The sequence below is a fragment of the Watersipora subatra genome, chromosome 2, assembly GCF_963576615.1.
Source record: "Watersipora subatra chromosome 2, tzWatSuba1.1, whole genome shotgun sequence".
NCBI lineage: Eukaryota > Metazoa > Bryozoa > Gymnolaemata > Cheilostomatida > Watersiporidae > Watersipora > Watersipora subatra.
Genome location: NC_088709.1, coordinates 57,666,539 through 57,693,011, shown reverse-complemented (window position 1 = coordinate 57,693,011; position 26,473 = coordinate 57,666,539). Strand labels below are relative to the sequence as shown.

General features: G+C 31.6%; 1 protein-coding gene across 1 annotated transcript in view; it reads left to right on the top strand.

Moving 5' to 3' along the window:
- Positions 1-3,289: 3,289 nt before the first annotated feature.
- LOC137388366 (calcium-activated chloride channel regulator 1-like) overlaps positions 3,290-26,473 on the top strand; it is a 38,083-nt gene continuing 14,899 nt past the window's right edge. The window contains exons 1-6 of the mRNA XM_068074853.1: positions 3,290-3,565; positions 5,388-5,504; positions 10,150-10,327; positions 21,397-21,517; positions 22,391-22,532; positions 24,988-25,111. Coding sequence (XP_067930954.1) covers positions 3,290-3,565; positions 5,388-5,504; positions 10,150-10,327; positions 21,397-21,517; positions 22,391-22,532; positions 24,988-25,111 — 958 coding nt within the window. The remainder of the gene's footprint in view (positions 3,566-5,387; positions 5,505-10,149; positions 10,328-21,396; positions 21,518-22,390; positions 22,533-24,987; positions 25,112-26,473) is intronic.

Sequence of the window (26,473 nt, the reverse complement as noted above, 5' to 3'; positions counted from 1 at the left end):
TTTCAAAAGTAACTTGAAAAAAAGAATGAAATAAAGTAAATAAATAAATGAATAAGAAACTAATAAATAAAGTATGTTTTGCTAAAATGAGAAATTATTTTGTTTACAATTATATGATTTGAGTTTTATTTTAGTGTTGGCATCGCAAGGCGGATATAATTAGTTTGAAGTGGTAAAATATCCATAGTAATTATCTAATGCAAGCAACCTCTGATAATATTAGTCAAAATGTTATATTCAAACTGTAAATGTTCAAAATTAGTATAGAAACAATGTTAACTTTGGAAACTATATATAGGTATTTTTGGTGTAACTTTTGTGTATTTAGTGATTGGGATCTCCCAGAAAATGTAACATTGCGAAGCTGGGCGTGCAAAAACCACCGTAAAGAGTTCTTACCTTTGAGACAGGCCAATAACATAAACACTGAAATTAGTTCGAATGATCTGTTTTTGGTTTTGCTTTGACTAAACTTATAATGAACAACGCTAAACTAACATAAAGAGATTTACATACCTTTTACGTATTATAAGAAAAATTTCAGCTAATAGGAGTTTGGAATTTTTTCTCATATCATTGTAATCAGTAACACCGACTGCTAGATTTTAATTTTAAGATAATATTTTTTGATATCATACAACAGAAAAAAAGTTAAAAAAACTTTTTTCCTAATTGGACAAGGCCCATCTTGTTTTATATTATAAGGCAAAAAAAACTTGGAGCAGGAGTCGTGTGATTTGAGGGCGCACGGTATTAATGAATAATTTAGTGTGCACAATTGAAAAAAAGACATATGGTATATGATAAGGGTGTGATAAGATATGCTTAGCTTTTTAGTTAGTTGAGCTTGTAAGTAGACCTGATGTGTAAATGAAACAATTTCTAATTCAGTATGAATGTGATTTTTCACTACCAATATATACTAGCTATAACAGGACAAACGACCGACAGACAAAAGACAAGCAAATTTGAAAATTTATATCTATATATTTGTAATTTTATACAGTATGGGTTTTATTGATATTTCTAGTCACTTGCTACAATTATGATTGCATTAGTAGCGTTAGGGAAGATATTCACCAAATAGAGCATTGCCTAATTAGCATATTTTTTTGAAAGACTAGGTTTTTGGCGTACATGAGCAATATGGTAAAGAATTGACTCTACGTCATGTTATATTTATGTTTTCAGTGGCTACCACATGACCAGTGATGTGCATTATACTGCAATATAAATGCTTCAATTTTTAAATGCAATCTTTAACTATCATTTAAGGTATTTAGTTTCATATTACAAGTTTTTTTTTAAATGACTTTGGGTTTTTTAGCTTTTTTGAGTAGGCTCTCAATTACTTGGCATTTAACACCACGTAAAACTCACCTAAGTTACTTTCGTACACACACCGCAAAGACTTTTGCTCATAAAAAAATTGATTTTTTCTTTTGATTATCATCTAGTTTTCATTTTATGATAAACTTTGATTAATTACTAGTTGTTGCAAACAAATGCAACTAAACATACTGATGGCGTAAACCTCAAGATTTATTACCAATGGTTTTAGGCAGTTTAAATGTGGCTGACAGTTGTGCTTGACAATAAAAATCAAACATTGCCTAACAAGTTGCCAAATTGCCTAACAGTTGCCTAACAATAAAAATCAAAATGAGTATAAGAGTAATCTACATGTATTTTGTGACGGTTCTTAATGACTACTAAAGTAGCCAAACAATTGAAAACCTGATAATCTTAATAATTAAGGTTGATATAGTTGTTTCTAAGAAAATACTAGATGTTGTGAATTTTAAACAATGAAGTTTTGTAAAATGCTTTAACTTGCTTCATAATAAATAGCATAAATATTCTGCATGGCAAAGCTGTTCGTCAAGAGTTCTACATAATTTTGTTTAGCGGCAGCTTAGTCGATAGTGATACAAAGACTAAAATATAAGAATGAGAGTAATAATAACTCATAAAATCTCAACATGAAGTTTTTTGGTAGCCTATAGCCTGATTGTAAAATTGATACACCAAACAGATGGATAAACATCTATCTGTAAATTATGACTGAAAAAAATGTCTCTCGTATTTAACAAACATGACTGAACAGTGCTAAAAAGAAAATATTATTAGATAGATTGTGTTAGCTGCCATTGTATATACTTTTATCTAGCTACCAATAGATTTTCCATTTTTTAGTTCACGAATTGAAAAAAAGATTCATTTTATAGCTGCTTACTTTTGAAAAACTGTAATATTTATTGCAATTTAAAAATAGCAAAAACGTGGTAACCTCAATTTTAAACAAAGTTATTTTCTAAACAGAATAACTAAATGTGATTTATGTTGAAAGCTGTACCGCCTTTATTCTGTGAAGGGCTTGTTTTTTAAATGCGCAATCAGGCAGCTTCTAAGGTACAGTTAGTCAATAGACTTTTCTATTCAGCATCAGTTTCTTTAGTAAATGGTCTTGTGAACATTAAAAGCTCATTGAATTGCATTGAATTTGAAGTAAATAAGTTTTACCGTGTCTTTGATTACAAGCAACTTGACTACTGCAGTTCGGCTTGCTACATTCACACTACCAAATAACTAGAGAAAGTGCAGTGCAAAGATTAACTGTCAGGTAAATGTTTCTTACAAAACAAACTGAACTTTTGTTAAGCTGAAATGACACATATGCCAAAACCAACTTTGATTAGCAATTGTACACTATTTAACAACTCTGCATGAACTAGTGTAATCAGTGTTTTACTTAGCCTGTGTGTCGGGAGATTTTCAGAAATATAAAAATATTTTGTTACTCTTTCAGAATAGAAGAAAAAAAGTCCGTAGTAAAGTTATTGATAAAGCATTCATGTATATTCAATTGTGTGAATTTTTGGCTTGAAATCTGGAAATTCCTAAAGCACATTGTTTAAGTACAGAAGTGGTGGAAGTTGAGACAATTCAATATTTAATCCTATTTACACTTAGCCACAACCTATGTTTATGTAGAACTTGTAATAAATGATTTTCAATGCTGGCTTAATAGCTAAAAGATTTCTGCTGATGTTTTATGAAAACGAAAAAATATTGATTTTCATCTAAAACTAGTTTTACAGTGTTCTAAGTTAGACGTAAGCATTGTTGAACAGCAGTTGTTTAACGAAAATAAACAAAATAATAGAGGTTTAATAATACACTGATTTAATTATAACTTTATTTTCAAATAGTTTTATATAATTTTCAGCTTTCTTTATTAATGTTCTATTCTTCTAATTCTATGGCAAACTTATCAAAGTACTTGTACATGTCCTGGAGCAAAGGATTTGTCCTTGACATAAAGGCAGCAACTGTAACTATGCTTGATAATTGCTCTGGTATCTCACTAGAAATGAAAATGCTGACAGAATTAGGAGTCATCAAACTCAACCTCATTTTGTTGTTGGCTGGTGCCGTGATATCATCAAATATCGATGATGACAGACAGAATATTAACCTTAGCGCTGATGGAGGCTATATTGATATCCTTGTTTCTATTGATAAAAGGGTACCTGAGAACATGCAGATTATCTACAAGCTGCAGGTGAGCATAGATTACCTTATGACGTGTTTACATGTTTACAAAGATGTATTTAAATATTTCAAAGATTTTCTTATGTTCATTGTCAGCATATGATTACAGCACTTTTTTAAAACTGCTGAAAGTTTAATATGTTCAAAAAAATTGCTGTGAGAGTTATTTAGCACATGTACGAGCATTTCATTAGACAAAAGACTTGCAGTTGCCTATATTAACAATACAAAAACTCAACATTACAGTGTCTCACAAATACTCATATCTGTTAAACTGTTTTCCTCCTATCTAATCTAATATATATTCACATGTATTCTCCTGTCATCCTAGTCTGATTATATCCTGTTACTCCTACACTTATACTGTCTCATTGCCTTATTTACAATGCTTTATTGTAAATAAGGCATTGTAAATAAACCGTATGCTCTCTGTGTTGGTCCTAAAAGGTGCTTACATATTATGCAGCTAAAGTAGCATGAAAACTAAGATACTCTATATGTGTGTGTATGCGTGTGAGCGTACATGTGTGTGCGTGCATCTATGGGTGTGTGTCTGCGTGCTTGCATGTGTGTGTGTGTTTTCAGACAGCGTTATTTACAAAACTGACTTCCTAAGTGAGTGAATATGCAGTATGATTTGGGCACTTCACTATTATATCGTCATGGCATCTTTTAAGCTATTTAGTATGTTTACTGAGATCTTAATTTTACATAGAGATAACTTTTATAGACTTTTCAAAGTCATTTGATGCTGAGTCGTAATCAAAATTTAATACACCAGCATATGTGTACTTACAAAACTAGTTACATAAACTACATAAATAGGGTATTTAGTGAACTTTGAAAATAAGTGCTGACTAAAGTTGTATTTTAATTCATAATACAAACATATCAGAAAGACCTTTTGGTCATAAACTGATTTGCTTTAAATGTCACTTTAGGTAGTAAAGGCTGATTGAATAGGAACCGGTTTTGAAATAACAAAAATCCTATACCGAAAAAGATACCGATTTTTGTTCAGAAACATGAATATATTTTGAGACATATATCACAGAAAGCTATAATTTAAATGATTAAGTTTAATCTAATGAGCATATGAATTGTTTATACAATGACAGGCTGTCACCAAAGTGGCTATTTGGCTGCATATTCTACTGCATAGTATTTGCAGTTTAAGTTTTTCAGGCAAGCTGGGGTACATTGCAGTACATATAAACAAAGAATAAAAAATTATTTAGTGGGTAAATTGTATTAGGCCCCTACAAGCTGATTGCTTAGAGAACTATTCAGACCTTCAAGAACCCTGCATGCTTTTGTTTATAACATCATTGAGCCTGCTCAATATGCGTGCTCACATACTGTATATTATGCAATAAGAATTTGCAGCATTTGTTTATTTTAGGGTTGGCTTATCAATTGGTTGAGTTATTAATGAGTGCATTCAATGATTGTTGAAACTGTTTTGATTATAATGCTAACATGCCCGGGTGATTGCTAATTTCTTGCTTGTTGCAAATCAATAGAATCATACCAAAGCGTATTTCAAAAATTTTCCTTTGTTCACTGTCAGCGTACGCTTAAAGCACTCCTTTGAAATTGCTAAGGACTATTATGTTTGAAATCATTGCTGTGAAAGTTAATTACCAGTGTATCAGCACTTCATTCGGCAGCCAAAGATTTGCAGTCGCTTAAAGTAACAAGCCAGAAACTCACAACTACAGCTTCTTACTAATACTCCTACGGCTTTGTTTTTTGGTGCATTATAAAACTATACCTAGTAAAAAAAGAAATATATAGCAGAAAATACCTAAATAACTATTTCACTGTTACAGGAGTATTTGTCAGAAGCCTCAAGGGTTCTACTCACTGCTACAAATGACAGGCTCTATTTCCGAAACTTCACTATATTGGTCCCAGATAGCTGGGCACATAACGACACTTGGTCTGAGGTAATAATTTGTTATAAAACTGTATATTTATTTTACAGCTAATGTGCTAGCATTACAATAATTAAAAAAAAACAGTTTAATACGTAAATGAAAGAAAGCATCTGAATGTTTCAAAAAAATGGTTACAAACTGTAGTATTTTACATGTATTTCTCAGCGCACTGATCTCAGCTACTACAAAAAGTATAGAGCTATTTTGCTTTAAACGCTATCATTTCATTAATTAATCCCACGACCACACGAGTGGAGCGGAAGTGTGGGAGTTTTATGATAAATGCATGCGCACACAACTTACGAAAATTATTCATCAACAATGAGACGAACCCTCGTCAAGAAATTTCATCAAAAAATTTAAGCATCGAAATTTAAAGTCGTTAAAGTATAATAACGATACAAAACACATTTAAAACTATTTAAATATGTTATCAAGTCTTTGTAAACCTATGATAATATCTTAAAACTCACCCATCTGATCGGATTATACACAAATAGACAGATTAATTTCAACGAAAATCGCCACAAAACACTTGAAAAGCTTGGTTTAATAAAAGTTAAGACCGGAAACTAAAACGCCGAGGGACAGATAATAGAACGATGAAGTATGAAGATGTCTTGCGCATTTCACGAAAAAGTAACGTGCACTTTTCACCAGTCTATAGCATTGTCGAATTGCCGAAGGTTTTGGCCATTAACATAGGAGTACAGAAATCGTTTCATTTTTGCTGATTTCAATTTTTTCATTTTCATTTGCCAACACATTTAAATACTTTCCCATTCTAACTGATGTCCAACGCAGTATAAGTAAAGGCAAGCAAATTACGATGATATTTTTTAATGTTTTTTATGAGATTATTAAAATAATTAACTAAAAGTTTGGACGACTACAGAACAATGACTACGTAGTACAGACTTTCTAAAAATCTAACGCAGTGTAAGTAAAGGCATGACGATGATATTTTTTCTAACGGTTCTAATGAGATTATTGCAATAATTAATTATAAGTTTGGATGACTACAGGACAATGACTACGTAGTACAGATTTTCTAAAAATCTATATAAATATCACAACTTCGTGATATTGTTAGCTATGCCGTTTTGAAATGTAAACAAAATTTGGATGACTACAGGACAATGACTACGTAGTACAGATTTTCTAAAAATCTATATAAATATCACAACTTCGTGATATTGTTAGCTATGCCGTTTTGAAATGTAAACAAAATTGTGCATTGGTTTTTTATTATTACTATATAAATAATATTGGTTATTCTAATAATACCAATGCATTTTACTTCTAATATTGGCCAATATTGCATTTCTTTTTTTGCAGGAGGAGAGATATAAACATATAATCTTTTCCTTTCATTATTACTATTTGTTGTATATAATAACACCCAGTACATTACAGCTACCATTGCAGTTATCCTATTTGACTGCTAATATTGCATTTCTCAACCATCAGTACCCTTTCTTTTTTCCAATATCACTTTGTTCATGGGCTGTATGACAGTGGAATTTCTAGAATTTCTAGAAATAAAGATCGCTTATCAAAACCATTCTACATTCAACGCAACCAACTTTCAAACTGTGTATAGTACACAGTATCTAATTTTGCATTTCTAATCTTCTAATTTTGCATTTCAGAGTTATAATAAACATATTTCTTTATTGTTGTTGAATTACATACATTACAGTAAATTAGGCCTACAGCTTTATAACACTTTAATAACAGCTTTTATTTTGCTGAAGTTTGCAGAAATCTTTGAGACGCATGAACGCTCATAGGTTTTCTATTATTGTTGTATTACTATATTAACAATATTGGTTATTTTAATAATATCAGTGCATTTTACTTATAATATTGGCCAACATTGCATTTCTCTTATTGCAAGGGAGAGATATAAACGTGTAATATTTTCCTTTCATTGTTGTTGTTTGTCATGACCAAACACTTTTTAAATAAATTTTCTAAAAACCTATATAAATACCACTTCTCGATATTGCTACCTATTACGTTTTGAAATGTAATCAAAATTGTGTATTGTTTTTCTATTATTACTATATTAATAAAATTGATTATTCTAAGAATATCAGTGCATTTTACTTCTAATATTGGCCAATATTGCATTTCTCCTATTGCAGGGGGAAAATATAAAGATCTTTTCCATTCATTACTGCTTATTGTTGTATATAATAACACCCACACCCAGTACATTACAGCTACAATTGCAGTTATCCTATTGCACTGCAGAGCCATTTGATTGCTAATATTGCATTTCTCAACCATCAGTACCCTTTCTTTTTTTGCCAGTATCTCTGGCCATCTCTTTGGTCGTGGGCTGTATGACAGTGGAATTTCTAGTACCCATTTATTGATACTACTATTTAGTAATAGCTGTAAGTGCCTGTAGCAATGATTATTCCTGTCAAATCTCACTAATATTACGGCATCAGATGCAGCTATATATATCTATATATAGATGCATGATACGTTGCAGAAGCAAATAAGCTTTGCAACATACAATAACTATAACAGACCAACCAAAATAAAATTATTGAGTTGAAAGTCAAACGAAACTTTTGAGTTTGACTTCACCCGATGGTTTCTAGCTTCTTTAGCTACATTGTAATGACATGAACACTATAAAAATGTATCACGAACATAATGCATAGTTCTTTAAATATGTTGATGTTTGCAAACATTAATATTCAGTTTCTTATTTATAGGTTTAATTAACTTAAGAAGCTTTGTTATAACATTTCATCGTTGATAGTTTACACTTATTTTATCTAATTTTTCTATCTGTATTGGGTGAACCTACTTTGGCAGTTTGAACAAAAAAACTTTGTCATTTGGCATATGCCTGCTACTATGGCAAGCTGGTCGCATTGCTTTATTGAGAACATTTGTTGTCCTATTAGCACCATGTGGTCCGCTAACAATTGTTGCTAAGACACTTGTAAACAAGTAGCTTTGAAATGTTGAGAATGTTTATATAATGCTATTCAAACTTTCACTATTGTTTTCAATTGTTTGTTTAGTGCTTGCTTAACCATTGTTATTTAATGAATTGCAGAAACAATTCTTGCTTGATTAGCTTGATTTACATATGGCTAGCAGGCTTGCTGTATCTTATTTGCCTTTCTTTTTGTTATTGATTAAAAGACTCAAACAAGTAATAATTTGATATCCATTTGAATGACTAACCCTTGTGTCAAATTGGCTGTTAGCTATTACTTGTTGAAGTAACAACAGTAAATTGAGGTCAGCAGTCAAAATAAAATATTTTAGGCATGATTGCTTGCAGCCAATTAATATTAAAAGTATTTATGTGTAAATAACTTACATGAACTAGAATTTGAAAGAGCACCTGTGACTTTAAAATTCTGTAGTTCCCAAAAAAGTGTACCATTACCTAAAAAAACTGTGAGACTTGGGAAGAGCACAGTCAAATAGTAAGTACATAGCTATGTCTGTCTTTCTATTTTGTTATTACACAAAATAGAGTCTTTTTTCAACAAAAACTTGTTTGCACCAATATAAAGGTGAATATGATGTTCGTTATTTCTATAAAAGACAAACAAATATATTTCAGCTCTTAAGTTTTACCAAAGGTATATTATAATATTTAAATACAATCCTGTTAGCTAGTTATCAATTGCAAACATAAGGTTAGTGTTATGAGAAACTTCAGCTATTTTAGAAGTTAAAAATAAAGCATCTAGCAAAACACCAATTAAAAACCTTTTTTTTGGGGATGGCTATGACTTAATGTAGACTGCTTATAAAATAACTGGGAGCTAGTCTTATTTTAAATTAAACGATTAGCCAGTTTCTATAGACCAGTTAGTATTCCAATGTGGTAACTCACTTTAATTTTAATCGTTTTTTGTTCCCGAAATTTTGGAATTTTCAATCGAGATTACAAAGTATTAACAGTTCCAAAACAAGTTAAATATACATAGTAATCACCATTATTTTCTGTTTTGTAGTATAGCAGCAGTTGCCTAGTGATTTCAAATGCTTGATCATAAACAAATAGTCATGGTTGAATGTCCAAAAAAATTCCTAGTGGCGACATGAAAAACTTTAATTGTATTTTGTAACTAAAAATGTCTTTAGTCAACAAGTTTTTTTTACCACTTGACTCAGACATGTTTTTTTCAAGATGACATTGCTATTGTTTGTGCAACAATGCTCTAAAAACATGCACACCCACTGCTTCTAGGTTGTTATGCACAAATCAGGCTCAACCTTTTAGGAATTGCTAACACATTCTAGCAAAGACAAGCCTTATTGACATAACCATGTCATATGATTTTATACCTATGCAGTCCTATGTTAGTATATTGATACATCAATTGTCTCTCAAATAAATACTGACCTTTGAATTAATAAATTGTTGTAGTAGTTAATATTTTATGGGTCTATAGACTTGGATCTAGAATAATAAATTTTACTTTTCAGCCATTTTCATAAGTTGTGAGTTTGTTATAATATCTAAGTGCCTATAGTATAAAATTAGGCCATAATATATTGCAATTTTTGAAAAAATCATTCAATTAGTTTTTTGCTTTTGAAATTTTTACATAAATACAAAGTGGTTCACAGCAATAAAATTAGTTTTTTAATTGTGAACTTGTAGCCTGCAGAAGATGAGACAACAGACAGAGCCAGAATAGTGGTAGCAGAGGCTAACTTAGCCTATGGAGATGAACCTTACACTCTTCAACCTGGAGGTTGTGAACAGGAAGGAGACTATATTCACTTCACTCCTGCGTACCTCACAGAGATGTCAGCTAATGATACAACATACCGACCTGGTTAGTACAGCTCTAGAGAAAAACTAACTAGGGTTTAAGAGTAAAATCTATTTACTTATGTTTAGTTTTTATAACAACTGGCTAATCGGAAATGTAATGTAATCATTCTATAATTATCATTAAAACCTTTGATAATTTTTTATTATATGTGCTTGTATAGCAAAAAGCCAATGTTTCGGTAGCGAGATAATTACATATAATCTACTAAATTTAATCTAAAAATTTCAATCAATAGATTTTGGACACTTAAAGACAAAAATTGCCATTTTGACCGACCTAGTAGAGATGCCCCGATTCTAATTTCACCAGCCGATTCAGATACCGATTCGATATACCGATTCTTAATGAAAAATAATCCAATTCAGATACCTATTCAGATTCTTTTGTGTTGCATAGATAGTTAGTTGTTCATTTTATTATGCAAGTATAAATATAATGCAAAGAAAATATATATATTAATGTATTTATTTGTTTGTATTTATGAAAAAAAGATATACATGTATATATATTCACATACTGACATACCGTGCATCTAATAACAAAACAGTCCATGTTTCTTGAAATATGTTATTATTAATGGTAATTACAGTTAGCGGTACAGCTTTCTCTGTGATAATGAAGTCTCTCTTCTACTGCTGAACAAACTGCTGTGCCTGTACAAGTCTAAAGCAAGTAAATGCGTCTTTTAATTACCGTTAGTGATTCAATTATCTCAGTGAGAGGTCTTTATCTTCTATCACTATCGACGTAGCCAGTCGCACTGAAGGACTCGCACGCTACAGATGATGGAGGGCAGGCTAAACACCGATAAGCCACTGAGTATATTTTATGCGATACAAACGATACATCTTATCGTCAGGATCAAGAGAGAGAGATAGATAACTTTATGCATCAACTGCTCAAATTACTTTCGCAATGCTAGTAAATAGAAACATTACACGCATTCTTGTTGCTCGTTATGGTTCTCTTGTTCGTGATTGGCTGCAACAAATCATATTGCTGTAATTGGAAAATACCGCCCTTGGTGATTACGTCCTGACTAAAGCCAAAATATTGCGCAGCTGTGTGGATGTTTATTAGGCTATAGACATGAAATAGATTGCGTGACAGGCTTGGAAATCATTAGATAAAAGCAAGGAACTTGCAGCTGATGATTTGTTATTAAAGTAGCAGGTTAAAATACAGGTTTCTGCTAAATAGTTGATATGTAAAAAGTATCTGAAGTGTCCAATTTTTTAAGAAAAGATCGGCCGATACCGATTCAGATAGGTAATACCCATATCGGTACCGATGCCGATTCCGATATTGAAATCGCGGCAACTCTACTACCTAGTAATGAGTTTGTAAACCCAAACAGCTGTTTGAGTAATTAGGCAGCTATGATGTTTTTGACAGATGTCCACTGGGGCGCCATGTTTTAAATCGATTCAGAGTTAACATCTGCCAAAGAACTTGCACCTTACTGTTTAAAGGCTTTGGAGTTGGAGTTTATCATTTTTTTTCAAGACTCGCAATAGACTCTTCAAAACAGAACTTGTTAAAGTAAACTCATTTTAGGGTCACGGTCAATTTTCAATTCAGGCTTTTTACATTTTGCACTAACTCAGTCAGGATACCTGATCACAATTTTCTTTATCAATAATAATATTAATATCCATCTATATTACAAAACAGCAGTAGAACTTACTACTTGTTATACAGGTAGTACTTCAAAGAACGCATGAATAACAATCGCTTTCATAAAAATCATCTTCTATGCTAAAAGAGTGAAGCCTAGAAATAAGTTGGCAGCAACGCAGTGGAAATCGCTTCAAACAAAATGTTGTAGCGAAAGTTGTTTAATGAATGCAGTAATAAGATAAAAAGGTAACTAATTACCTCTTCATCGTTGTATGATCAATTTATCATTAACAATAGTAGTTAGAATATACTTGTTATGAAGCGCGTCAAGTTTTTACTTTGATTGGGGAGAACTTCACGTTGTATTATCAATTGGAATTGGTCTGCAGTAAGCGTCTCTGCGACCAAAGATAGTAGCTTCACTACAAATACCTTTGCAACACTTTTGCAAAGTGAAATGCAGTTGAACTCATTCAGATTTATCAGTTCTATGATTTGCCGAGAAAAAATGCCGTATCCATTTAAAGCATGGAAACCTAGTAAAAAATGTTTTATTAAACATAAAAGTTTTAATATAAGATGAATAAAATTTTGAGTATGCTTTCATCTTTTAAGTTACCATATAATCATAACATATTGTTTATGATATAAATTAATTAAAATAATATATTATAATATATTATTTTGTTTGATAAACAAAACCAAATAACAATTGGACACATCACTAATTCTAACAACAGCTTTGTGCACAAAATTCATTTTTACTCTCCACGTTTATATACGCCATTGAGTTGATTGCATTTAGAGCGATGTTTCTATAATGATGTTCTATCTCATAGTTCATGAGACAGATAAATGTTCTCTTACGCCATTTTTAATGTTTGTTACTGTATTACAAGTTCTTCTAAAAGTTGTATTACTTTCAACTCATATTTTTCTTAGTTACTCCGTAAATGCAAACATATCGCTCATAAGGACGCTGCGGAAAACCAGTTTACTTTACAATTGAATTTCAGTCAAATCCTGTCATATTAAGGTGTGCTATACATGATTGATTCTAGTACTGAACTGAATTTGTTGCTATAATGATGCAACAACTACTAGTAAATTAAAAACAATTATTTGAACAGCAACATAATTTTAAATTACCAAAATTTTTAAAGTTTGCTGAATATATAGCAAACAAAAAATTGAAGTCATGAAAAATATTACAAAATCTTAAACTTTCTGACGATGTCAGATTAGAATTTTACCCATTCGACTATGTTTCTAATGATTTCATAACAGTATATATGAACACTTTTATATTTGAAATAATTAAAGTTTTTTGCTTCAGTGATTTTATAGCAAGCCATAAAATGAAGGCATCTAAAAGTATCACAAGATATAAAATTTTCTAAAAACCCAAAATTAAAAGTTTAAGTATTTTTTCATATGTCTTATGATACAGCAACATCACATCTACTATATAAACAGCAATCATCGTCTGTGTATGTGTGTATCTGTGTGTGTATGTATGTGTCCGCCTTATAGAGTACCGTACCTTTCGGACTATTAGCCGCTACTAGGTAGCTAGGGTGCATTAATGAGAATCTCCGGTTAGTGGGCCTATATACATAACCTATATTCATCGTTTGCCGTTTTCACACAAAAACGATGTAATAATTACAGCTCGATGGCTTCCTTTTAGCTTCATGACACGCGATGCTTTTTTGTCCTCAACGTATTAGGGCTAATTTGTTTTCGGCAAAACGATATCGCCAATAGACTCTCTCGATATTAGAATTTGGGGGTTAAATTTTATTAACTCTATAAAACACGATGCCGTTTTTGTGAACCTCTATTTCTGGCTTTTCTTAAGGTTCAATTACTAAATCGCTGTTAAGGTCACTACTTTTCATGCGAACAATTGTATTATCTCAAGTAGGAATAGCATTTAGATTATCTCACCATCGATCAGACAAAGACACTACAATATTTTATTTTTACATAACATATCGTCGTACCAGTATCATCGTATTCAGAGTTTTAATGGATAGCTGTTGGTAGAACAGTAACTTTTTTATACACACAATTCTATGCAAGAGTTGTTATTATTAATTCAACATATTCACAAGTTTTATTTTGTTTTCCCAGTTCGTAATAATTGTATCATTACCGAATCATCTCATATTGTAATCATAGCAAAACAGACTCAATTTAGCTATTACTTGCTAATTATTTCACTGTTACATCTAAACCCTTTTATAGTCGTTTTATTTTGAAAATTTATTTGACCTGCAAAAAACGTTTTTCTCATGATATGAAGTTTAAAAGTTGTTTGGCAAAGTAAGTTTGAAAACCTTTACAGTTGTTTTAGGTTTTAGTCAAAACTGACTTAATTTAGCTATTACTTGCTAATTATTTGAAATTTACATCTAATCCCTTTTACAATTGTTTTATTTTTTTTACTTTATTAGACTGGCATTAAACCTTTCCTTCATGCTATGAAGTTTGAAAGTTACAGTTGTTTGACAAAGTTTGATAAACTTTACAGTTGTTTTTATTTTCTCTCAAATTATTTCAACCACACAAAACAATTTTCTCATGATAGGTTACCTATCAGGTTTTTTCATGTTACCTATGTAGTTTGAAAATTAGAATGGCAAATGTTGTTATATATGTTAAATACACATAGATTTTCTGTGCAAATACTTTTTTATTACCCGTGTACAAGTACAGCTTATGGTGTTAAATGTTGAAAAAATTCTTTACCAAAGTTATTTTCTTGCCTTGGAGTGGATTAAAATTTACATTATTTTATTTCAATTAGAAAAATGGTTTCTGATCTCGAACAACTCGGTTTTCGAATTACCTTCTGGAACTGATTATGTTCGAGAACTGAGGTTCCACTATACTTTATCAAAAGATATAGGTCACTGAAAGTTATGAAATTTTAAATTTACATTGGTTTGAAAACCTTTACAGTTGTTGTATTTGTTTTTAAATCAGTTGGCCTGCACAAAACCTTTTCTTCACGAAATGAAGTTTGAAAGTTTTAGTTGTTTGAAAAAGTTTGAAAACCTTTACAGTTGTTTAATTTTCTCTCTTAATTTATTTCAACTACACAAAACACTTATTTCATGATATGTAGTTTGAAAGTTAGAATGGCAAATGTTGTTATATCGCTGGCTTAGTTCTCAAACCAGTCATGTGGGACACAAAGCTAAATTCACAAAATGGATTACAAGTTTTGGTCTACTGTAATTTCATTTTAATATTAGTTAGAAATTTCAAAATCCAGTAAACAATATCCTGACAAAGATGACAATGAATGAGTAAAATATTTTTATCCTATCAGTATTCATTGTGGCTAAAACTATTTTTCATAACTCCAGTTGACTGGTTTGTTCATAAACTAGTTTAGAAGTTAGAGCACAAAGCAGCAAACTGGTATATCATTGATGCATAACAATCTGTCTGATGATGCACAAGCGCATAGAATTACATTGGTTTATAATAGTTCTTATATAATAGTTTACAAACATTGTATTTGCTTTCTCTAGATGAACAATCAGATAGTCTTACGACATTAACATACATAAGCACAAATTTATTATAGTAAACTTAGTCTTTTTTAGGAGCGAATTCACGTATGATTTGTCTGTTTCTGCAAAAAAAGAAAGCATTGTTTCGAGATCTTTTACTTTTGCTTCAGCTAACGTTATCACTCTTTTTTGTCTTCTGGAGCATTGGCTAATCTGATCTCAGATGAGGATCCTCGTGACAGGGTTTTACTTATAACATAATCCAATTTTAGACTAGGCTTATTCGTGCGCTCACGATGAGAAACATTTTGAGGTCCAGCTGCACGGTAAACAAGCTTCTTCACCTTGGTGTAGCGTACGAGATTATAATGCCCTGTTTTTGTCATTTCACTTTACTTTTTGATGTGTTTCTTCTCCAAAGGGTGACTTCCATAATTTTTTACTTGGTTTTATATTGAGTAGGTGGCGAATAACATGACATTTTTTGGTTGGTACCAACATCTTTGCAAAGTTTGCTACAACATACCATATTTAATGCTATATATAGAGAAGGAGAACTGATAATAATACAAGCACCATTTTGTGGTATTCAAAAACAAGATCAATTATTGATGACGAAAAATGCTGTAAAAGTTTAGGTTCAGTTTTTTTAAATAATTTGGTTTAATGTACCAAACCTACTCATTTAGATATCTGGTTTAAAACTTCACTTTTTTCAATAAAATTTTTCTTTTGCCTCCTATTTGCAACCTCCATGCTTGTTTTAAGTCTTGCAACAAAGCAGTGTTGAGTTGTGAGTCGCGTATATGCAATGAAGCAGTTTTAACAATACACTATATGCAATTTCAATTGTCTGAAACCAAGACTGCAAAGAGAAAGGGAAATTCCTCAGCAAAAAAAATTTACTAAAACTGATAAAAATAAAACAAATCTGATTAACAAATCTCAGCTGGCTTAGTAATGAATTTTTTAAGTTGTATCAGGACTTTACAGACACCCAGCATATAGTCTGTATTGGACAAACCAGTTGAGGGGTTTGAGCTCTAACAACATGGTAGAATAAACCCATTTAGCTGATTTGTATGACTGAGATTTCAGAGAAAAACAAAAACTATGCAAAGAAAATTTGACCATATATTTTTAACCCTATAAACACCCAAAAAATGCAATTTTCTCAATTTTTTTTGTTTTCGCAGTTAGCTGATTTGAGAACTGAGACAGCGATATGTTAAATGCAAATCAATTTTCTGTCCAGAGACTTTTTTACTACCCGTGCAACACCGGGTAGCACAGCTAGGCTTGGGGCCGTGGCGCACTCGGGGATGCGCGGGAAACCTTATTCGCCCTGAGTACAGCGAGATTCTCCAGGCGCGGCTTTCCGAATAAATGAGTTGGCGAGTGCGAGGCGATTGATTGCAAAGCGATTGAGTGCGAGGCGATTGATTGCTAAGCGAGTGGGAGGTGATTGCAAGGTGAGTTCGAGGTGATTGATTGCGAGGCGATTGATTGCGAGGCGATTGATTGCGAGGCGATTGATTGCAAGGCGATTGATTGCGAGGCGATTGATTGCGAGGCGATTGATTGCAAGGCGATTGATTGCGAGGCGATTGATTGCGAGGCGATTGATTGCGAGACGATTGATTGCGAGGCGATTGATTGCAAGGAGAGTGCAAGGCGATTGAATGTGAGGCGGGTGCGGGCCGATTGATTGCAAGGCAATTGATTGCGAGTGCAAAACGATTGATTGCGAGGCGAATGAAGGAGCGCGATTGTCAACTGCTCGGCAGGTAAAGACTGGTCAACCGAGGCGGGGATGCAATCGTCAACTGCAAATATAGACGGGTATGAACGGATGCATAAATCTAGACACAAAAATTTAGAATATTTACTAGATTTTACACGCATCTAGCTGTAAAACACATTGCAGATTTCCATTGTTCTCCTCAGCATTGACATGTACATATATGTGCATGCATACTCTGATGAAGACAATTTCAGTAGACTGCATATTTGGAGTTGTTTTACAGTATTAAAGACAACTCTCAATAAACCTTATGCTGCACATGAATCTGTTCCTGTAGGCGGGTAATACAGCTAGTGTATATATAAATAGTTGTATATATATAATGTCTAATTACTGTAGGTGTATACTATTTACATATTCTGAAGATGGAATATTAATAGCTTAACCATTTGATTGTATGTCTAATGTTACAGCAGCATTACATGTACTGTATATATAAACGCTTGTATATTGGTAATGTATAAATACTGTAGGTATATACTACTGTATTTGCAGCACAATGGCTCGACCAATAGGTTCCAAGTAATTAGTAGATCATATAAGAGTTTATTGGCAATATATTATTTATTATTTTCTACAAATAATTATATTAGTTAAATTTACACACATTTTTTTAATCTTACAAAAGTTTGCTGAAACTTTTAGAAATAGCCTTGTGTAAAATTACAATCAACTCATTGCTAATTCATATTCATAAATTATTTTATTAAAAATGAGAAAAACTTGTTCGATGATATTTAAAAAAGAGTTAAATTAGAAGCTATAGGCTCTAAATGTGAAGTTAGTCATTTAATTTTTCCAAAGGAAAAATGACAAAATTGTTTTTCATTATTCAGTTGTTTAGTTCACAAAAATAAAATGTTGCAAACAATTTCTCTAAAAATGGAGTATTACATCGTCTTAGAATGAAATTTCTTTTCTATTCACCATAACTTTTTACAACTCATATTATCCTTTTTCTACTTTAATTTTATTTTTAATATTTTTGAAAACATGCTGTTACTAGCATACTTTGTCAAAATATTATTTAAATTTATCAAAATGCCAAAAATATGGGTAATAAATCAGTTTTTCTCATCAGAATACTTTGTTGATGTTATTTTTGTTATACGGTTGTGGCTTTTTCTTTTTGATGTTAGTGTGATGAGACTAAAGATTTAACTTACCAATACATGTACGACTGGCTAAACCTACAGTAGTCCAGATGGCAGATGCAGCGATACCTGCTAAAACTACTAGATATATACATGTAGGTTTGCATTAGTTAAATTTTTGTGCAAACTGTATTAAACTAGAAATTCCCCTGTCATACAGCCCACGATCAAAGTGATAATGGAAAAAAAGGTACTGCTGGTTGTTGAAAAAGCAGTTGTCAGCAGGAATTGACAGAGTATAGTGTAAATGAGAGTTGTTCGAGATGATATAAAATAAAGTTGAGAGAGCATGATTCCAAAAAGGTGCAACTAACAATTTCTGTTGGAGGTAAAGTTGGGTTGAAACCAGGTATATGAGTAATTGGTAAATTGTCGATATTACAATTGTATTTGGTAGTGTAATATAAATATATATAAAGGGGAAAAAGTACTATTTTAGAAGTGTAAGTATAGAAGAGTGTTAGGAATGTTGTGAATGGGAAGTATATGAAAAATTTGAAGTTATATATAAAGTAATAGAAATGGAATAATGATATATGATATAGAATAGTGTTGTAAATATATTTGTATGTAGGCCCTATGTAAGTAATTGTAAAGTATTTTGTATACAAACTAACATCAAAGGAAATATATAATAATGGAAACATAAGGAAAGAGACATATAAAATGTTTCAAAAAAGTTCATATAGAAAATAATAGAAATAGTTTTGTTAGATAAGTTAGAATTAGACATATATAGACAGTGGCAGCTAAACAGTAATTTTAGATACATGTGCATAAGTTTTGACTGTGGCTGTAGAATGGATGGTTTTCACAATGTTGAAGTTGAGTTTATTATTATACTGTTCTCAGAATCTGTATTTTTTAAATCCCTGTTTTTTCAATTTAAAGTCAAAGGGATGTTGATAAGATTGATAGATGTTAGTAAATCTTAAGTCCCATTTGTTAGTTAGCACTTCTGTTTGTAATAATTTCTTTTTGTTGTTATTGTAGTTACCTATGAGTGGAATTTTGATAGAATAAAACATTAAAGTGCTAACAGCTACTAAACTATTTACAATCTAATTTTCATCCAAAACTTAACCAGAAATCATATCACAAACAATATTATCATCTTACGACTAGTATAGAAGCTCATCTTTTTTGCATTATTTTGTTTTATTATTTTACATGTAGGTGTGTTAAGTGTGAGACGTCATCCTTGTACAGTCTGAATAGCATCTTACCGAGTATTTACAAATAAGGTTTTGATATATTAAAACTTATTGAAAGAATACGGTGAAAATTCTGGATATAAGTGTTTTCAAACTTTCAAACTTCATCTCACATTTTATCCCCCAATCCGCCACATCATAAAGTGGACATGATTCCTGGATGGGGCACAAACATGAGTCTTTTTAATGGTTAACATCTGACATTGTTAGTCAAACTCTACTAATTTATGTTGTAGCAGTAGTAAAGCTTATGACGCTTTTGGGATTGGTAAAAAGATACAAAAACACAGCCTGGCCAATTGTCCTACTTATATTTAGTGATACAGCTTGATGATAAAATTGTGCCTCTTGATGGTTTGATGCCTGCATTTGTGCCAAGAATTGTTTATATAGGTCACAGCTGACTTGATTTGATCAAGAATTGTTGGTTTGATGTTGTTACTTACTATTACAACTGATGTGTTTCAAAGGTCACATGATGAAATGCAAAGGTGTAAGTGAGTTGTGGCATGTAAATATTCTGCACCAGTCGTATATTAGCAGTGCTATGCATCACTGTAAATAAATCCTTATTGGATCAGCCAAACCAAAGGCGTTTTTATAGCCTACCACCAAAAGTGAAAGTATACATGTAAGTTCACTCCATTCAATGGTACACATACAAAGACTGAGTTAATTTTTTTCTTGGCTTTGAGAAAAAAAGAGGATCAGCTCCCAAAACTTACATAATCTGCAGTGACATTGCATTTCTCTATAAACAACTGCTCAATCATGAACGGAAGCTTGGAAGACAAAGTACCAAATACCAACAAAGCAACTTCCTTGTTTTGATCAGAGCCGTATAGTTTCACAGGATTCCATGACCAACAGAAGCGCATATGGGAACTCGCTTGTTTCCAAACAAACAGGCCGCGGCAACTATTTTTATATACCATAAGTTCTAATGGAGAGGCTGCAACATTGAGTAACAAAAAATTACCCTCATTGGCAGTTGCTTGAAAGTTGATTGTTGTATCATACACCATTAGATAGAGGACAAAATTTCCAACAAAAGTCTACAATTTTTTTAAAAATAAAGTAAATGCAAAAAAGTGAAATGTTGAGAGCGAGGTAAGAATATTCCAATAGAGATCAGTATGTCGATAGGGTTTGTTTTGAAACAAGCGTTTTTGCTTCCGGTTTTTGATGCAGGACTCAGAAGCTATACGGCTCTGGTTTTGATAATGTCATATAACGTGGCACAATTGCGCTTTCTTGACTTCTCTCGCGAGAGTTTTTGGGGTGCTAATTTCCTCTCGCACATGGCTTTACGAGCGTTTTGTTGGCCGGTTTTAATTTTGATTAAAAAGGCTTGTCAGGTTTTTAAAGAAATTTTAGGCCAAATTAATCTTTCTAGCTATGTATCATCTGATCAGATGGGTAAGTTTTAGGATTTTTCAACCATTTTCAAAGACTTGGTAAAATATTTAAATAGGTGTATATGTGTTTTGTATCATTATTGTAGTTACACGAATACAGAAAAATGGTTAAATTTTTTGATGGGATTTCGGTACAAGGTTTTGTGTATGGCCGTTGGTGAATATTTTTTAGGAGTTGTTTGCAGATATGCATTTATTATAAACATGCCAAACACTCGCTTCGCTCGTGTTTGGTCATGAGATTAATCTAATTAATCTAATCAAGTTTTGTGTAGTTGATGTCTTTTAGGCAGATGTATTGCAAATATTGAACATTGGCTGTTAACTTTTAGCGAAGAGAACTGTCAAGGAATTTGCTAAACTGAAATGGGGTTTGTTCAACGAAAATATTCCAGTTTCTGACACAGAAACATCTAGATTTTATTTCAAAGATGGAAAACTCCAAGCACAAGGGTAAGAAACAATAATATTTTTAATCAAAAGTTTCTTTTGCTGACATGATAAAATTTTGCACCATGAGATGAACTCCACAGATAGTTCAATTTTCTTGATAATTTTTTATGCCATCCGACTATAAGCATGGATTCCTTATCATCATTAGTTTTATCAATATTAGCCTTAGTAGCCTTTTTAGCTTTTGTTTCTGTAGGTAATTACAGTTGGCCCTTCTTAGCTTATTTATTTGACCCTGAAGCTCAGGCTAGACTCATTTTTTGTAGACTTTATATTTCTGGCAAGGAACTTGTGCTACAAAGCAATGGTTCCCTAAACCTTTGCAGCTTTGACCTTAAAATACACAATCATTAGTTAGCTCTGAATGTGATTAACTAGCATGAAAAGTAGGAGAAATATGTTTTTAAATGAAAATTTTTAAAAGTTTCTGTCTAAGATTTAAGATACGTTTGTCTACAAAGAACTTCTGACAGCTTTACCATTACAATGTTTTAACTAGTATCTCTGTTAAATAAATTATAAATTCTATTATAAGTTCCAGTTGCATAACATTATTTGTAAACAGCTGTATTTTACATGTATCAGCTTAATGAATCTTAACCAAACAAAAAAAAATTTCAAGTGGCATAAAAATTATATTGTGTTTATAAAAACCTTATGCGGCTCACTATGATCAGCCTGTATATATATAAAGATTTCAATGTAGTAGGTTGGAAAAAACCAAAAAAGTGATGCAGTGCATCTTGTTGGCTTTAGTTATTTAAATGTTGCTCAAAAACAAAGATTGTGAGTTAAAAACATGTGAAGAGTATCTATTTGTTGGTGATTAGTTTCACGGTATATACAAGACTCTACTCGATTATAATTTTCCAGATGCGTTGGAGACATTTTCTTCGATTATAAAAACCCAACGCAATGCAACCCCGGCAGCGGTCCTCCACCCGTAGCGTGTGATTTGCTAGTAAGCGATGTGGAAGGATCAGCTTCTCTTCTATCCTATGAATATTTAGATTCGGTGAGTTAAATTCTATCTCTATACAACGAAAACTTTGCATTTTTGGTACTTCATCAAAATTTTTGACTTTAGGCTATATTAACTATATAAACAACTAGACGAATGTCCAGTGTTGCACAGCTAATGGAAAGGTTTTGCAACAGACAATGTGTTTTTAATCGGCATATACCGCATTTACAATTCTAATTTTCCAATAAAAGTGTTTGTTTATTTCTGTGTTTGCTATAAGTTTAATAAGGTTTATTTTATGCATACATAAACTTATAGCCTTTTGGAATGTTTAGGCATGTATTTGTCTTCTAGTACATCAGCAGTTCTGTGCATCTTTACGTAGTGGCAGGTATAGTACATGTAAGTTAGTTCGCGATCATTGCATAGTTTGGTATGGCAAAGTGGCAACGGAGCGTAGTCATTAGCCCTCCTGTCTAAAAACTGGTGTTTTTTTGCTCAATTCTAGTGCTAAGCGGTTTTTTACTACTAGTGGTTTGAGTGTGCTTATTTTAATAGCTCTAACTCAACATACAGCAGACTGACCAACAAATTTTTTGTATTATATATACTATTTATTATTATTTTTAATGTCCAAATTATAAAAAAACATGTTCCAATGTCTTGTGTGGCAAATCTGATTAAACAAATATACTCATGTGTGAACTGGTAACCACAAGTTTTTTACAAACAATATGCAGATTTGTCCATTCTAGAAAACTCAACTGGCAATTTTTTCATACATGTACTGGCAAAAAAGATTTAGCTCTTTGGCACAAGTTTTGATGACCTTGAACTAAAGTGTTCTTTATTGTTTACTTGGTTTGAAATTTGTACACTAAACAATAAAAAAAACTAAAAACAGTATTTTGAACTTTTTGTTTTTTTATGGTTGCGGGGAAATTTCTGCAAAAAAATCATAAATTTATTGGGATTGCACAAGTATAATTGCCTTTAAGTTTCATACATCAAAAACTGTTCATTTTTGCATAAAAACAAAACACATTTTGGCTGGCTTACAGCAACACAACTTTTCAACTAATGTTTTATTGGTTAGTAACGATATCTGCTTTTGTTAAACTGCCTTTTTATGATTCTTTGTATTTAATTATTTTATAGACTATCCAAGGCTCCAGTATTTAAAATCAGTGCAAGTATTTAGGTTACTTTTAAGACAACTGAAATGGCAAACAATTGACCCATAAACTGGTAAAAAATATTTAACTTTTTAGCACAAGTCTTGTTGACCTTGTACCGAGATATTTGCTATTGTTGAATTTTTTTAATCTTACATAAATACTAAGCTTAAGTTAAAATAAAAATATATTATTTGATCTTACTTGTTTATTGGTCGTTAGGCCAGAATTTTGGTGAGGCAACCAAAAATTAGTTGATTGCGCAGGTAAAACAGTTAATGTTTAGCAGATCATGAACTGTTAGTTTTCACATAAAAATAAAACGCATTAAGGCCTGCTCAAAGCAGCACTACTTTGTAACCTATGTTTTATCGGTTAGCAATCATATTTGTTTTAAAACTGTTTTTTTGTATTGTTACTTGTATGTAATTATTTTTATAGACTATTTAGTGTGCCAGTATTTAAGAGCAGTACAGGTATTTAGATTTATTCTGGAAAAGTTATTATGGCAAACCCTTCACGCATAAACTAGCAGGAAAAATATTTTGTTCTTTTTACCTCATTTTTTTTTACCATAATTCTTGTTGACCTTTGAACAAGAATTACTTAATCATTAGCCTTGATTTTGTTTAACAAGCCACTACTATTTACTAACTACTAAATTTTATTTAAACTAACAATATATTATCTCTAAAGTAATAGTTTGTTGGCAATTAAAAAGGCCTTATTATTAAAGATGCTGTATTTATTTGAATTGCATACATATGATAGCTTTTGGACATAGCACATCCTAATTTTTTAGCTTCTGCTAAAAAAAATTAGCCTAAAGAAAGACTTGCTTAAAGTAAAAAATTTATTTTATGCTTTACTGGTTGGTAGGCTTATCCAGTTTTCTTAAAACTTGCTTTCTGCATTATTTTTTGAACTAGCTAATTTTTATTAATCTTTGTTAACTAAAGAGATTTTTCAGCGTAAAAGAAATTTTCTCTACGCTTTAATTGGAAAAATTTGGTACTTTCTGGTCATATCTTATAATATGTACTAATAGAAAAAACCTATGTTGGTCATTTGCACTAAAAACAACTTTGTTTCAGTATTCTTACACAAATAGTGGTGCCAACAAGTTTCTGTTTGTTTATATTTTAATAGAAAAAGAAATAAATTCAAGTACGAAAATGCAGTATATTTTTCTTTCATAATTGACAAAGTAAACAAACTTTTAACAACAGTTTTCCTGCAAAGTTAGCTCCAATAGCTTATAAACAATATGATGATGCAATTTTAGATACAGAACCAGCATTCCAATTACGTGTAGATAACTCTCATTTTAGGTAACTGGGTTCTGCACAGAAGATGAGAATAATGCAACCCACAATGTTCTTTCTCAAAATTTGCAAAATGTTAACTGTCAATCCAGGAGTGCTTGGAAGGTGATGCTAGAACTAGAAGACTTTGGTAATTCATTTTAAAATTATTTTTAAAAGTTAGAATGTTGAAAAAAATCTTCCTCACTTTATGGACTGCATAAAGTGAGAAATATAAGCAAAACATTAGATTGTGTTTGTGTAACCTGCGTGGTAATGTTTGTTTAATAGTTCTGACCAAAAAAGCACAACACTGATCGGGTGATATGATTTATTAAGTTGTATTTATAGAAATCCAGCCGTCACAATAATGTGACGAGCTAAATAAAAAAAAGACTACCCTGATCATAAGCGTAAATATAACATCACCATAATTGTGAGTGCATGCAGCTAATGAGCTTCAGCTGTGAGGCTAAAAAACCTTTGTACATTTTATGAACATTACATCAATTTGGCCATCTGTAGTAAACAAGAGAATCTAGTATATCTATTATTCATATTGAATTTAAAGTGTTTGACTTGCAGTTTTGTCTAGCTAACCAATTAAATATTTGTTTAATTGATTTTAACATTATTGTTAGACTCACAATACTTACAACTTCTTTAAAAATAAAACCACAGCAATTTAGTATCAGGATATCGACATATGCTAAAAATTGCTCTCAGTCGGCAAAGATAAACTTGAACACAAAATTGCAGAAAATTTCACTAGAAAGTACCATTTTTTTACTATAACAATGGTTTTTTGTTTGAGATGGTATCACTGCAACAATTTTTCAGGATTTAATTCGACAAAAACTGTATGGTAATTACAGCGCTCAGCAGAAAAAGATGGATCAAAATGATGCCATGAGTTGCTTGGTTGCATCTCTCTATTGTTATCACTATTGGCTATTACATTTAAGTTGCAGGGTGTCGGGTCTCTATTTTACTTGTCTCATCGTTGAAGTGAAACTGTAGATGTCATAATTTCACTTTGGCTTGAATCTCAGCGTTACGAGAAAATATATTTTTCAAACTATTATACCTCTGAATTGGGTAGTTCTGAAAAACAAGGTTACGCTATACTGAAGCTTGATGCCTTAGCTTGTAGAGATATTATTTTCATTTGTGTTTCCTTCAATGGTCTAAGTTTTTTTACAAATAATAACAGAAAAGTCATTGAAAGTGGAGTATTTATGTGTTACTAAAATCCATAAAATGCGAGAGAATTACCCTAGTTCGGTAAATCTAGTTAGGGCCCTTTTAAAGTTGCTTTTGTTGATCCTGCAATGTTATAAAATGTTAATAGTTAAATTAAAGAATATTAAAAATTCCTTTTAAAAATTTGAGAAAACTGAAAAAAATTAGCCACTTGAAAAACTTTACTTTGACTCGGTAGTAGTATGTGAGACTCATTTTTGCCCAATTCAACATTCTTGCTCTAGCAGGCACTTATAACTTTGTACTAAGT